Here is a 16,147-nt window from a genome sequence, read left to right as displayed (position 1 = left end):
TCACACTTATTAATTATACATTACTATACAATTAGATTACATTTAGATAAAACTGTTCAGATTGAAGAATGCCCATCATTTGCTCATTAATATTACGAAAATATCCATGCAATTTTCTGAGTTTGTGTGCTGCTAAGGAAATTCAGAGGGCTACACAGAACGCATACCAATGTAGAGTTAGCCATTTAAGATCTTTCTTTTTTATATTCTTTACCATGCTGGCAAGAGGAAGATAGTTAAGAGGCACAGCTGGAGAACTTTGAATGCAATATCAAAGGTTTGAGGATGAAACAAACAAATGTATGCTGTGATACTGGTTAATACAGGAGCTACTTCAAATATAAATCATGTGGAGAACAGCTAGATTTGACTGAACTGGACCTTGTGTAATACAAACATGCCCAAATATAATTTCTCTGGCAGGAATGTACATCAAATATTTTATTATTTAATGGAAGCTGTGGTCATCATTACAAAGATGCATCTATATTAAGAGACATCAAGCATAATCACAAATGCTGGCCACCCTATGTATTAGAGCAAGTACATCAACATCCTTCTGTAACACTGTGCATTCATAAATAGGCCTGAAAACAACCTAAAAATGGTCTGATGCTGGGAGGTGCTGAGCTGAGAGAGCTTTTAGTGAAACCAAAAGAAACTGCATCTCCTCGGCATTCTCTGGAACCAGATCTTTGGAGTCCAGACAATGAAATTAACTGGAGTTTTGCCAAAATGAGGACAGAATTTGACTCGGTCAATGTCAGTGCAGAATGATATATTGCAAATATCGAACACTGAACTCTGAAGGAAAAAAATAATTCACGTCAAATTGTCTGACTTGTTAATAATGAAATAGCCAGTGCCTTACCACATGCTGACTGTCTTACCGCTATACATGTAGGCAGCCATCAATAATTAAATCTGCAAGTGAGGACACACCTTTTGGGGGATGGATGCAATTATATCCATATATATAATACATATTATTAATGTTACTACACAAGGCTCCATTTCAGCAGAGCATTTGTGCTTATGCTGAGTTGAAAGTGTTGAAGATGGGTTTTTTGTTACAAGGGGATAAGACAAATGCCCAAGGCTCAGTCCATATCTTGAGAGCTTTTTTCAAGCAAGACACCAAATACCTCCACAGGGAAGTTTTTCCTCACTTAGAAGAGACTTTTCTTAAAGGTTTAATGAAGAAACTGGGAATCTCCTTGGCTTTGCTCTCCAAATAAATCTTATATAGGGGTATGAAATTGGTTGTCCCCTTTTCTGGGGAGCCAAGTATGACCAATCTCAATTCTTAGATTTGCATTTTCCATAATAACTGGTTGCAATGTGGTTCCTTAAAGAAATAAGATTTATGCAGTTATGATGTGTCTGTCTGTCTACTGTGGTTCTCTTTTCTGCACCTCTATTCCTCAGCAAATACTGCTTAATTTGCCAACCAATTTCAACCAAGATCTAAGATACGTAATCTTATTCTAAACTCTTAGCATGTTTCACCAAAAAAGATCTGAATACTTCAAAAGCTTTAACAAATGGGCAATGTCACAGAGCAGTCACTCAAAGATAAACTGTTTGAACACAGGCAACTGAGAAGCTGCACACCTCAGGGCATGGCAAGCATGCCAAACTCATAGCATACTGCTGGACTCCAGAAATTAGTGACACTGAAGAAGAAATTGAGGCTTTGCTTTACTAGATAAACATCTCATCACATGCACTCAGTAAAATAATGCAGCAAAACAGGTAATTGTTCCTTTATACATGGGAGGGATGAGACTAATACTGGCATATTGCAAAATATTCTATTGAACATCTTAGGATGTTAGTAAATTAGGGTAAAGAGCCACAAACATATTCAAGGACTTCAGAAAACACCTTGCAATTAAAGGGCTCAATCAGTTTAGCATATCAAAAATTAGATTATGAGATGACTCTATAACAGCATACAAGTACCTTCATGTGGAGAAAATCTAGGCACTACCAGTCTCTTTAATCTAGCATAATTTAAAGCATAACAGAACCATTTCAAAGAGGAAAATAGGCACTCACTTGCAACAGAGGAGGTGGATAGCTACTGGAAGGCCCCAGTGGAAATGGTAAAACCTCTATCTCTTGCTGTCATCCAGCCAAGCCTGGGTGCTACTCTGGAAGAGATCTATGCTCACTAGATACAAGTTAGGCTCAGTTACGTGGAAATTATTGGTGGAACTCACTGAGTTCAAACTATTGGCTGCTGCTACTAAAGCACCAAGGGTAAAAGATGTAACGGTCCCTCTGGGGCTCAAAATGCTTTTGAATGTACATTTTCTCATAATATCCTTGTCAGGTCAAAAATTTATTACTTCCAGTTTTAGATGGAAAACTGAGACATAGAAATACTAAGTGATTTGCCTCAAGGTCTCACAGGAATGGCAGAACAAGGATTAAACCACAGTCTTCAGGACCAAGACTACAGCAATCATCCTCTCCCATAAACTGTATTATGTATATTTTACATGATCCTTAAAAATGTCTGTGAGCTTTCTGAATGAACATAAAACTGAACTGAATTATTATCTTATTAGTTGCCATGGTTAATATTGTTACTAGGCAGCATGCCTTTGAAAGGCAAGTATTCTGATTCCCAGGACCAGCATGATACATGCTTGCTCACTCTTAGAATTATATGTATGACATAAAGTCTTTGCATGAAAAGTAGGTCCCGTGACATACAGTGAGTAATTTCTGTGATAAAACAGGTGGTTAAAAAAAAAAAAAAAAAGTATCAGAAAAGAATCAAGATTTTCTACTAAGTGGCATTATCTAAATGTCTGCGTACAGATTTTGATGCTGGACTCAAGCCTGATCCTACTCTGAGCAAAGAGCACAGGAAAATGCTTGTTGCCTCACACAGTAATAGGATCCAGCTAAACACCACATAGCACAGCAATGTGCTGTCAGGAAAGCCAAGATTTCATTTTCATGTAGAACATCAGGAAATTCTCAACTGTATAAAACTCTTCTTCAAATATTTCATGTAAAGAATATACAAGTAATAAAGCTAGGTAAATAAATAAAATTCTGCTTCATTTTTCTGGGATACATTTACCCCTTTATGACTATTTGAGGCTACACTACATTTGCTTGCTTTCTGATTTCTGCCATCTTGCTTATACTTAGATAATTTTCTACGATTACAAAGATGGACCTTGCTACTTCTTATGTCTACCCTCCATTAACAGCTTAAAATAAATTCTAAAAGAATCAGATACGAAATCTTCATCCCGACTCTTTATCACCTCCCTTACTGGCTCCAAAGTCCTAATGGTATCTGGTTATTGCCCTACTTAGAGGTACATTAAAGCTGTGTCTGCAATAATACTATTTACAAAGTAAATTCATTCCTGCTCATTCCATACACTAATATTTTCTATTAAATTAATGCTAGGGGAAGAAGGATTTAGTACACTTCACCTCCTGCAGAAGTAATGAGAAAACATTTATGAACGTTTGCAATTGTGATGCAAGGAAGAGAACAGAAGGCATTTTATTGTGCTGATTATATCCTATTTCTTTTGACTGGTGTTAACTAGTGTACAAAAAAATGAAACTCATTGGAGAAAATGGATCTATAATTTGTCAAAATTCCCTGTCAATAAAATAAGTTGGGGAGGAAGGGGCGAAGTACTTCACACTTTACTGTGTAAGTACAACTCTGCTAGCTGACAACACCACAAAGCACTGGGACAGACTGTTAAGCAGAGGAATAAAAACTATTCTAAAAGACAGTATGAATCGAGAAATTCAGTCATTGAAAGCTTGCTTCATGCGCTGAAGCTAATTAATGCTCTCGCGTAGGGTTGAACCCAAACCATCAGAATGATAGCAGCTCCACAGCTGAATTAGTTTTTTAGTATGCTGCCCCTTAAAGTTCCTCCCAGTCACTAAAAGAATGGAGCACATGATTAAATTCTGCTATGGGAAGGGAAAAGGTGAACAATTAAATTAAAATCTCCTACAAAACAAAGATCGCGTAAGATATTTAAATACAGAACAACTTAATATTGAAAAAAAAAAGAAAAGCTTTATGCAAAAAGCATCCTTTAATTATCTGCACAGTTACTCCTTGCACCGCTCTGCTGGGAACCTCTAGAGGAGGTACCCTTTTCAGCTCAGTCTTACACAGCTGCTTCAGTAAAGGACTGGAATTTCCTAGCATCAAAGCACAACAATGACACTGACAGCATCAACTATGCATATTTTTTTTTAACCAGAATAATTTGTCCATGCAGATGTCTGGAAGAATATAAAAATAAAAACCAAGCATAGACTGAGCAGATCGCTTTCCCTTAGGAGTGGGAAACAACACAGATCATTCTTACATAGGGTATGAGACTGGAATATTTCCAAGTTACTTTCACATTTTGCAAAATGACTTTAACTTGGGACACTGTCCATAACACTCCTTTCAAACTCTTTCAGTTTATTTGTATTCCTAGCTGCTCTTGTTTGGATACTTTGCTTTCTCAAATAGGCAAGAATGAGATTCCTATGTGTGTTTAGGCTGGGAGAAGACAATCAGATGTATATGGCTATAAAACCACATCTGCTTATGTCTCTAAATGATGCTACAGCTGCTGAAAATCATAACATTTACTTGGCTAGGTTATCAACTAAATCAAAATTATATTTACAACTGGATTTTTCATCAAATACATGGGATTATCAAAGGTAACATTTCAAAAAGAATTGAGTTAGGAGACTAAATCACATTGACTTTCAACACAATGCAGGCATCTATGTGACATAAATATATGACATATATAGATTAGTATTTTCAATACTAACCTGTGTTAAAGGTATGAGGCCTTTCACTGAATTGGAAAACAGCACACTGTAATTCAGAAGACGCTAAGTGAAAGTGAGGGGCAGAGGAAACATACCAGGGGGCACAGCATTTGTAGAGGTCATTCAGGGAAGCACAGTTTTGGCCTCAACCAGGAATAGCTGGAAGGCTTCCTCATGCTTCCCTGAAGGAGAATTAGCATCTTCTTCTGCCTGGTGTTTGCATTTGTTGTGATTTATGCAAACTAAGACTGCTTGTGAGATGCAAACCAACAAGGCTTTGGCAATTTTTTGTAATAGTCAGAAGATACGAAGATTAGTCCCACAGTGGAGCAAATGTACACAATGAGGCCACGGTCATGGAAGAATGGGTGCTAGGGAAGCAGAGGCTGTAGGAGGCTGTAAAGCCTGTGGAGGCCCAGCAACAATTCTGTTTCTAGCCATTGGACAGGGCTCAGATTTGTCACTTAATGTAGTGGCACACAAGGAGAGGGAAGGCTAATATAGTAGCAGTTTCTTTACAGATGTTCCGGAGTCATACGAAATGCCTAGAAATACCCTAGGCATGTATGGGCTGCGTGACTGAAATGGTGCATAGATCAGCCATCCCTGACTGTACCTATGTGAGTGAAGATGTCTACTGATGATGACTTAGGCAGGAAATGTTCTTTTCAGGACAACATCACTGCAGCTCAGAATTTTGTGCAGCTCCCCCAGAAGCATGTTTCCCTGCTGAATAATTGATTTTGCAATAGCTTTCTACCTTGCACTATACAAAGTTTTGCTTCCAGCAATGTCTCTAGCCCTGAGGAAATGATGTAACATGCAGAAAACTGATAGAATTTTATCTTGAGGCTTTAGACAACCAAAAAAGCCAAAAGCCTAAAGTCTTGAGTTTTTAAGTTTGGCAACTGCTTCTGAACTTCTAGGCAGCTCCCCTTCTAGACCGGATCAACTTTCTTCTGTGTATTTACACTGGGAACCATGGTAGACAACAAAAGTGATTTAGGAGTGGTGAGCACCTTAGAAGAAAGGAGAAGTCCTTAATTTATTCCACAGTGAACAAGTCACAAACGTAATGTCTATGGTTCCCTCATTTTGAGTACATGTAGATGAATCTCAAAGGTTGATGAAAAGCTTCTAAAACTACAATGGGAAGAACACAGCAGACAACTCAGAACTCCCAAAGCTGAGTAACAGGCCCCAGGCATGTTTATGGATGCAGCTGTGGATCCTACCACATGGTGAAAGAGACACTGATGCTGAAGTCATGTAAGGTGATGATGCCAAATGTCTGTGACCCTGTTCTATATAGGTTTAGGCTTGAAACTGGAACCTAGGACACTGATTCCTGTTACGGATCATTATGATCAAGTTCTGTACACTTGTGTAACTGCTTAGAAGAAACCATCATTTTCTCGTATCACTTCAAACCAATGAAAATTAAGTCCAGGATGGTTGCTCACTGGAAGATAATAGGGTACCCTCAAAAAACAGGCTCTGCAGGTTGACTTTCTGGGGCAGAAAAAATTCCAAGAGGTGAAAAGGTTGTTCCATTCACTCTTCAAATGACTGGCAAGTGAGATGCCAGTTTATCCCTTAATAGGATTCCCAGTACCATAGGAAAGGTGCGCATCCTGATGAGGATAGCACTGAAAGAAGTGATCAGGTCTTTCCAACATCAGATCTTGATTCCCAGAATGACAAGATCACTCAAGAGCAACAGAATCCCAGGCTGCATTATGGAGAACCAGTTGAGAAAAGTGATCCTTCCCCTCTACTCAGTGCTGGTGAAACCTATCAGGATTGCTGGGTCCAGTGCTGAGCTACCCAATGTAAGAAATGCAACAGACTTACCAGAGTGAGTCCAGCAAAGAGGCACAAAACCAGTTATGGGGCTAGAGCATTTTTCATAAGAGGACAGGCTGAGAATGCCTGGAGAAGAGAAGGTTCAAGGGGATCTTATCAGTGTGTGTAAGTACTCAATGAGAGAAAATGAAGAAGAGATCCGGACTCTTCTCAGTGGTTCCTAGACATAGAACAGGAGGATATAAGCATAAACTGAAACACCGGACTAGATTATCTCAGGAGCTCCCTTCCAACCTAAACAGTTCTGTGATTCTTTAAAGACACTGCTGTATCTCTTGTTTGCAATTTAACAAGTCTCAGAGTCATCTATGGAATTCTCCCTTTCCATTATTATACATAAGGTAGCACCAAGGAATATTGAGCATGCAGGGAAAAAAAAACCAAACAAAAAAAAAAACAAAAACCCCACCCATACACAAACAAAAAAACCCCAAACTACCAGGAACCAGAAGTAAAAATGCAATCTGACATACCCTCAACCTGAAGAAGTTGCATGGAGTTAGATCCTTTGTCAAGAACCTATATGCCACACAGTATTCTCCATAGTAATGCAATTCAGCAGCTTACCAAAAAGCTGATCAGATTTTGCTTTCTGATGAAATACAACACCAAATTATCAGTAATTGTCATGTCTCATTTGAGATATCAAGGTTAGGAGGGAATCTGAAAATGCCATTTTTTTAGAAGGGAAATTTGGCCACAATAGTCTGCAAGTTTGGAAAACAGGGAAGATGTGTTAAATTCAAAGATGCCTGTCCAAACTAGCCATAACAATTCAAGTATGTGTCTTGGGAGAGGACCTGAAAGACTCCTCAGAGAAAACTTATCAACCTCAAAGAGGAAGCAACATCATTGGTCAGGAAGGTGTCAGATATGTTTACAACCAGGTCAGCTAAGCACCTTTATAACTATATGGAATCATTGCCTAAGTTAAAGGAACATTTTGAGAGGTGATTGTCAAAGACCAAGAAATACTTGCAAAAAACAGTTCATTTAAGCATCTTTGAAAAGTCCCAATTGTTTTAGCTTGCAGTATCTGCATTTTGTATTGATTACTACAAGGGCACTAAAAAACAAAGCAGCTGAATTTGTCCCAGTCCGATGCTTTGAACTGATGAAATGCAAGAGATCTGGGGAACAGCCATTGAAAAAACAATCTTGAGTTAATGAATGTATATTGGCAAGCTCTGTTACTCCTGAAAACCAACAGTTACGTTAACTGCCTCTCTAGTTCTTACATCAGCTGTACCTGTTCCACATACTGCTGTTAGGGCTAAATGGAATGGTTTGACAACTTGAAGAAGAGATAGTTTGTTACTGTGGATATTCAGACATACACCTTGATACACAACTTTGTGAACTGAGCTCTTGCACAGACAACTCCTCAAATCTCTAAGGACTTTTTCTATAACAGTGTCACATAACTGACTGCAGGCTTTAGTAATATCTAATAAGGTGTTTAGATCCTCTGCAGCTTAGTTACAGTGGGTTTAATCAAACGAAATCTCCATTTCTCTCACATCAAATATAAGTCACTTATCTTCACCCCAAAATCCCCCAATGCCCTATTTCCACTCTTTTATGATCTCTTGTTCACTAGTGTAATACTACAAGTCAGTAAGTGGATTCCTGCTGATTTTAATTCCTGGTTTAAAGCCTTTTATTTAACACAGAAACAAAATTTCTGAGGTACTCAGAGCAACAAACTTTGAGAGTCTTAGTTTGGTCTCCTTCTCCATGATCAGCTGTTCTTCTAGATTGTAGCCAGATCCAAGTTTTTGTATCCTTCTCATTTACAGCTTCAATCCTAGTAGTCTCCTCCTATCCTTTAAATACTTTCCTAATTTTTTCTCAGTATCCACTCGTGGAGTCTTTCAAGAGTGCTTTTTGGTCTTGATCTTCTCACTTTACTCTTAGCATATGCTAAGGGGGCAAAAGTTAAAGCTTCTAGTGTGTAGCGGTGTGCCCAGAATGAGGCCTGAGACGGCATGGTCTGGACAAAAACATGTTCTTTGTGCACATTCTTAACTATATGTTTTCTGATCACTGTCAACTATATTACCACTGTGCTCCTATCTATTCTTACAATCAGATTATCGTTATTCCCTTGGACCTCTAACTGGGGGGCCTCATTCCCAACCCTTGCCATGCAGATCTTTCTGCACAACATCTGTAAGATACTTTTTCAGTCATGTAGTTAAAATTTTCATCCAATTCCCAAGTCTTCATACCTTGCATATGAAAACCACCTTAACTCTGGCCTTCATAAATGCTTCCTTGTCCCACCTGTCGTATCTATCTACCTGTCCCATCACGTATCTATCTACCTCTTGCTCTGGCCAAATCCATCCTCTCTTTACACCTTCCACTGCTTCCCCTTTTATATTGCAACACGTGCCACAAACCCTCACGTTCACTTGCCCTTTACAAAGTTTTCTGAGTCTGCTTCCTGGAAACTTACTCATTGTTGAGAGGACAGCTGGTTCATGAGAGCAGCCCCTGTTTCAAAGCAGCACCTTGATGTTTCTTCCTTTCTGCCCTCCCTGTAAACATCTTCAAAGTTCCCTTTATTTTACCCTTCAGATCCTTTTGTGATGCTACATGAAAAATGCTGCCTTGCTGAGACCACAGTTTGTCATGCTGACCAGTACTAACTCACTGCCTCCTTATTCTCTTAATCTGTTAGTATCCACTTTTCCCTATTCTTCTAGATCATACGGTGAGGTTTTCCTAACAGAGGTCATACCTTCTGCTGTGTTAGTACAATTTCTAACATGGAGTTCTGCTGGGGGCTTCTGGGTGTAACTACAATTAAAAAAAGAAAAAATCACCCATTCTAAGCTTTGAATACACCATTGAATAGTGGGCTAAACAGACACATTCATTCCAAATTAACTTCAAACAAGAGTTTCACAAGTGAAGAGCCAGAAAACTAAAAATCAGTCTATCCTCCATCTCCCTACGTTTTCAGACTGCAGCATGACAGAAAATATCTGGAAGCAAGCAGATCACTGTTTTATTTTCAAAGATGTTAATTTTGGTTTTAAACCAAATCAAACTAAGACGACATAAAAGAATTAAAAAGTATTCCCACCTGCTAGAAGTCAGCACAGTCACCATGACTTTAACAGAACTGTAGCAATTTATGCCAGGTAAAGCCTCAGCACAATATACTTAGAAAAAGCTGACACTGCTGATTAGGGGAGCAATTTCTTGCAGATGATTTTTAATTTCAGTCCAGCACTTCCCTTAGTCTCAACAGAGAAACCATTCCAGCTAGCATTACTGTCCCATGCTCATCACTATAGCAGTGGTGGTCATTTGCCACCTCAGAAACATATGGTCAGAACACTGTGGTAGATGCAGCACCCCCATGATGTACGCAGGTCAAGGTTCAGATAAAGGCATTACGTTTTATTGTACCAGCTGCATTAGATGCAAAAAAGCTGACTTAAAATTTAGCAGTTAATGAAATGCTTTCTTTTTAAAACATATTTTTGATCAGTCTTCTTACCTTTTTCTTAGAAAAATACAAATTCTGACCTAGCCTACTTAGGAGCTCCTAAAAAGCAGAGTAACTATGATCAACAACCTACAATTTCATGTGGTATATTCAGTAAACCTGAATCTCCAGGTGTCACGGCTTCGATTTTGCTTCCTAAATCTTCCATTCTTGTTTACCCTAAGTGTCTAAGTGACCTTCTGCTTTTTATTTCTGCTAGGCAGACTACACAGCATTCGTATTCTGCCAGCCTGACTCGACGTAAGGACATAAGGTGGAGTCAGTTAACTTTCTGGTCCTTGCTAAAGACTATACAGTTCACTCGCCATGGAACAAGAGTGGCACCCAGTGGCCAGAGAGATTGAACCAAAACTCATGTCTTGAAGTGTCTGCCTTCTGCATTTCATAAATCCCCTCCCAGCATTTTGAAGACAGAAAAATCCTTCTGTGTTCAAGTTTGCAGACCCCACTCCTACCTCTGTACTTGAAAGGCAGAAGGTGGAGAACTGAAGAAAAAAGGTTTCCTCTCTGTACTCTTGAGTACTTTTTCTGAGAGCATAAATAATCCACCACAGGTATTACAGCACTTTCGAAAGAGTACTGCTGATTTCTGAGGGATCAGGCAGTGACTGACTTGTCTGACATAAGCACAGAAGAAGGAGTTCAAAGACCTCATCTAACTCTAACACATTGTCCAGTAAGTCCAGATAAGGTAAACATATGTTTTTAAACTGTCCCTCAGAAAATGCGGCAGCAGGAAAGGAGAACCCAGGGATGGAGCCTGCTTTTTGATGTCCCCTCATGGGGAACACACAGGCTCTGTGCTGCTCCCAGTCTGTGGCTGGGTTTGGTTTTACAAGACCATAAACTAGATTGCTGCAAAGGAGGCATAGGTGGTGACATAGTGTGGTGATGAACGCTGTTACCTGTGTGATGGTACACACTTCACAGGCATCTCAGAGGTTCATGTAATTTCATATTAATTTTTCATGATATACAATCAGACTGTAAGTCTGGCTTTCAGTTAATACGGTATGCTGTGCTTTTAATGAAATTCTTTGTGGGAGCTGTTGCAAGTAGGGAGAAAGCTTTCTCTCTCATTTTTTTCTTTAATTTAGAGACACTTAATGCTTAAAACTAGAACATCAATTTTGAAAACACTCTGCCAGACAGCCTAATTAAGATGCAAACAACTATTACCTTCATAGAAACATTCTCCAAGATGGAGACCTGGGTATTGAGTGAACAAGACCAAGCTCTCTAAAACACCAGTGCTCCACAATGCTGCAACATTCCCAATCATAAATGGGTGATAATGGTGCAGTGGCTTGCAGTGCTGAGTCTGCACCATTAGTTTTGTGGGTTTGGGTTCTACTTGCAAGTGTGAAAATTCCCATTTCTACAGATAAAGTCCCGCAGATAAAGTGAGAGTAGTTTTGATTCTCCTAATTTCCTGGCACTACGAAAATTTTACTTTGCATTAACTGATATTCCTTCTAAATGCTCTAGCACCCAAAACAGTACAATCAAGAGGAAATCAAAACTGTCAATTAAAAATAAATGTTCTAGTATGGATGGCTATAGCTAGAACTTGGCAACGTGACCCGAGTAGATTAAATGGCTCACAAATCAAAAGGCACACCAGAAGAATCAAGCATTAAAAGAAATTCTAATGTTTCAAAACAAATACAATGATTTTTAGACATCTGCTATGGCAATACGGAAAGCCATGGATCACTGTACTTCCTGAGTTATGATAGTAAAGAACTCAGCAGTCTGGACAAAATTTTCTGCCAGATTTTCTGTTAACAGGAATTCTTTGCTCTTTGACTGTTTAGTTTTTGCCACACAATATAACTGAAGCGGTAACAACGAAAACACTGTTCTTGATCATAATGCGGCTTGATGAATCCACAGTGGTAGACTGACAAAAGTAGGAAGATTTTCCCCATAACTGGATTGTTTTGGTCTAGGGAAATACATTGATATAGTAATATCCTGTTTTATTTAACACTGAATATAACTATTGCATTAAGCAAAACACTTAATTCAAAACCAGTCTAAAATGCATTGCCTCCACATTAAAGAGCAAGAAATGATCTTGCAGATCCTCTACAGAGTTAATATGGAAGATGTTTCATGACAGTTTTGCACTGCTTTGCAGCTTGTGGCTTCTAAAATTACTGTGACTATGGAAATGTACACCTCTCTGCTGCCATCTTACCTAACCTTTTTCCGATTTGCTAATTTATTTTCTTCTGCATTTTATTTGGCAACAGAAGTTTTCCCGAGGGAGGGCAGTCACTGTGTGTTTGTAGAGTGACAGGTGCAATGGGCTTCTAAAATCTATTTAGGATCCCTATGAGCTAGTGCAATAGAAATAATAAAATTCTTATTTTAACAAACAATAGAAAACAGTGTCTTTGAGAACAAGCCAAAGAATAGACGCCTTGTGGTATGAAAGTACTTCCAGCAGGGTGGAAAACAAAAGATTTTCTGTATCTAACCTCTTCTGGGTATTACATTTCGCTGCAATTTTTCAGTGCAATCTGACCACTAACAACTTGTCATCTTATTTACCTTAAGATGGTGTAAAATAATTGTCAAATGTATTTTTTCTGTCTCACATTTTTAATGGAATGTGGCATTTCAAAAGCATGGTGTGAACCCCATTTTCTACAACATGATGCCGTAACATGAAACTAGTAACAATAATCCCAGCAACACAATTGTTTTAGGTCAGTCACACTGTACTTTCTTTTAGAGGGGGTTATTTTTAAATTATAACAACCTGAACAGAACCAGTAAATAATTTTAGTACCTATGAATGAGCTCAGCAAGTCTGCAAAAGACCTGAAATTGCCACTGAAATTCTGTAACTACTGTGGAAGCCTTCCACTGGTGCATATGCTCCTTCATGATAAAGGCCACAACTTTGTTTTTAACCCTTGCAACTTGAACTGAAGCTGCAGTCAAGAGAGAAACTCCAAGTAATCCCATTAGGGTGCTTCTGCACAACTGATCTCAGGAGCTAAATCTGAGCTGCTTCAAATGCCCAGCGTATTTTTCCCTGGCATCTATCTGATCTGTGGAAAACATGCTTAATGTTTTATTGGCTTCAAAATTAGCAGACTCTGTCTCTAAAGTAAAGACAAAATGGACCGATAAAATAATTCAGATGACGGATTCCTGCCATTCACTGGCAGGTTGATTTTTGGGTTTTGGGTTTGTTTTTAGTGGGGTTTTTGGAGGTGTTTTTTGTTGTTTTTTTTGTCAACTTCTGTCACCCTGAAGGAAGGAAAGAAAAGAGATTTAAAACTTCTTTAATAGATTCTTGGGCCAACATCCAGCGTCAAAATGCAGCTGTTCAAAGTCCAAGTTGAGGAGTCATGAAAGTTTTATTATTGCTATTTATGGTAGTGCTTTCCATATTTCAGCTGCTTTCTACATATTTAAGAACTGTCCTGACCATGGTGCTCATAACCCTTTGCTTTTACACAAATACCAGAAAAATCAGTCCTATGACTCTTATTACCATAAGAGTTATGGCTACATGAAGTACCTGAAGACTTCTGTACGTGCATCTCATCAACAAAAAGCTTGTACTTTAACTATGGCAGAACAGTATTTGTATACAAAGACTGAGTGGACTTGAGGTTTCGAAATGAAAAAGCTCAGCCTTGGTGACAATTAAGTATGAAATGCATCTTTAAAACAATATTCTGATATTTTTTATGTACTGAGAAAAAATTTCAAACTGACATCTTTTTTGCTTTAGTGCTAAAATAGGCGGGATGCCTCATCCGGTCATGAAACTGATCCATCCCATGCCATTTTCACACCCGCTCCTCCTAAGACACAGCCCATATTTCTTCAAATTTCTCCAGATTTTTAAGTCAAAAAATCACCATACAATTTTCTCGTAAAGCCCTTTTGGAACTGGACAAAGTAACAAATTTTATTTGAAATCTCACTCTTAATTCATAACTATTTTAAAATCAAATAGTATATATTAAGATAAATGCTTTATACTTTACAAACTCAAAACTCCAGTGTTTCAGGTAAGAGTAGGACCATGACATTTTATCCCAACATTCCACTTTATGTAAACATTAAAACCTAGGCCAATTTCTTTTCTTATTGACACCAACTGCAAAGTTCCCAACATTTTTATTGACGACAAAATCAGTTCCATTTTCATTTTTCTTTGGAATGAGGCCCCTTCACAACATATTCTCTTTCCTGTTAGCTCTGCTAATGCTCACACACATCTTACTTGTCTCACATGCCTAGGGTCTAACTGTGATAAACTGACTGATCTCAGAACAAGACTGAACCCTCATCTCTAGAGAGATACTGATACTGATATTGTTTATCAACCTTCTTCCACTCAATTCTTCACAGGACAACACCAGAATACCTTACCGAATCTGCTGTTATTACTTAACTAGAACAGGCTACTGATGGCTGAAGCCATGTCTAATGCATAAAGCTATTTACAATTGCACCCATTATTTATCCTGAGTGAGGAATTACTTTCTGCAAATGCTTCAATGTCTTCGTTTTCTTACATCTACCTAACAACATCCTCAATTATCTGTGGCTTTTTAATAGCTGCTTAGCTTTCTGGAAACATCTTAACATTCAATTTCACTGTGGTAACAGTCATTAAACACAGATTTTTAAATAAAAATGGAAAAAAAACCTTAAAATCCAATAATTGTTCAAAGTGCTGAGGGGAATGGAACTTCCTTAATCCACTGTGACAAGAAATAATGCAGAAATACTCCACCAAAATGGCTCCTGATGCTACCAGTGAATTTTAGGATTACCAAAACTGGACAATATATACACAAACATATATGCCCATATATATGAACACATGGACTTACATGTGGGTACAATTTACTGCAGCTACAATTCTGTTGCAATATGCAATTCCTCAGTTTATACAGAGTGTAATTACTCATAAGAACACTATTATGGCACCTTCCATGTTAATTTCCCGGTCAGATTAAGACCTGTGTGTTGTAGGGTAAAACTGAAAAAAACTTTTATAGAAATACAGAAAATTCGTATTTTCAAAGAAGATGAGCTATCGGTTCTGATCACACTATATTAATAATTACATTCTATTAATGATTACATTCTATTAATAATTTTGATACATAGAAATAAGCTGAACCATCCATGCAGTATCCAGGCTACCTGTAAAATGGCCTAGCAATTAGAATAAAAATGAAAATAGAAAAAACTCCACTCTAAGTATGGAGGCCAATTCAATTCTACCCTGATCTGCAAATCTCTGAACCTGCATTCCAATCTTACTTCCATGCCATCTGAAAACATACAATCAACGCTCAAACGCTTTTTCCTGGAGCCTGCAAATAACAGTTCTACCCATCTGAAAGGGTGTCACGAGTTACCCCAGGACAAACTGCACTTTAACCCACGATAATGACTGACAACAAGGTGGTTTTATTGTCTAGAACCTCCATCGCGATGGTAATGCGCACACCCGGCGTCACCCCAACCATGCCGTCCCAAACCAGCAAAGCCCGCAGCTACAGCGGGGCCTTGCTCAGGCGAGCAGAGGCAACATAACCCCTCCCGGGCAGCTGCAAATGAACGTTTTCTGTACAGTGCACATGCGCAGAAACACCTCTGCGCCCGACCCGAGCAGGCAGAGCCCTTAGCCCGCGGAACCGCACAGGTAACGCACAGCGCCCACCCCATTCACAATATCCGCCCGCCGCGGCTACACGGACAGCACGGCGGCCGCGTTCCTAGCAGCATACTCGCGGCCATGCCTCCCCGGGACAAGGTGCCAATCACGGCGCCGAGCAGCCGGATACGCCCGTATGGAGACACGCCGGGGCAGAGGAAAGATACTTCCTTTTCCGGGTCAGCTCCCACTGCACAGAGTAAGGAGGCGCGGTA

General features: G+C 39.0%; 1 protein-coding gene across 2 annotated transcripts in view; it reads left to right on the top strand.

Annotated features, from left to right (window-relative positions):
- Window positions 1-15,872: 15,872 nt before the first annotated feature.
- Window positions 15,873-16,147, top strand: part of TFB1M (transcription factor B1, mitochondrial) — a 28,919-nt gene continuing 28,644 nt past the window's right edge. The window contains exon 1 of one of the 2 annotated variants that reach the window (XM_062640883.1): window positions 15,873-16,131. In XM_062640883.1, the coding sequence (XP_062496867.1) occupies window positions 16,014-16,131 (118 nt within the window). In that variant the 5' untranslated portion in view covers window positions 15,873-16,013. The remainder of the gene's footprint in view (window positions 16,132-16,147) is intronic. The other variant, XM_062640882.1, reaches the window with a different exon arrangement.

The sequence above is a fragment of the Pezoporus occidentalis genome, unplaced genomic scaffold (assembly GCF_034315485.1).
Source record: "Pezoporus occidentalis ecotype Australia unplaced genomic scaffold, CSIRO_AGI_Poc_V1 ctg67, whole genome shotgun sequence".
Classification (NCBI taxonomy): domain Eukaryota; kingdom Metazoa; phylum Chordata; class Aves; order Psittaciformes; family Psittacidae; genus Pezoporus; species Pezoporus occidentalis.
This window is presented reverse-complemented; position numbering and strand designations above follow the sequence as displayed.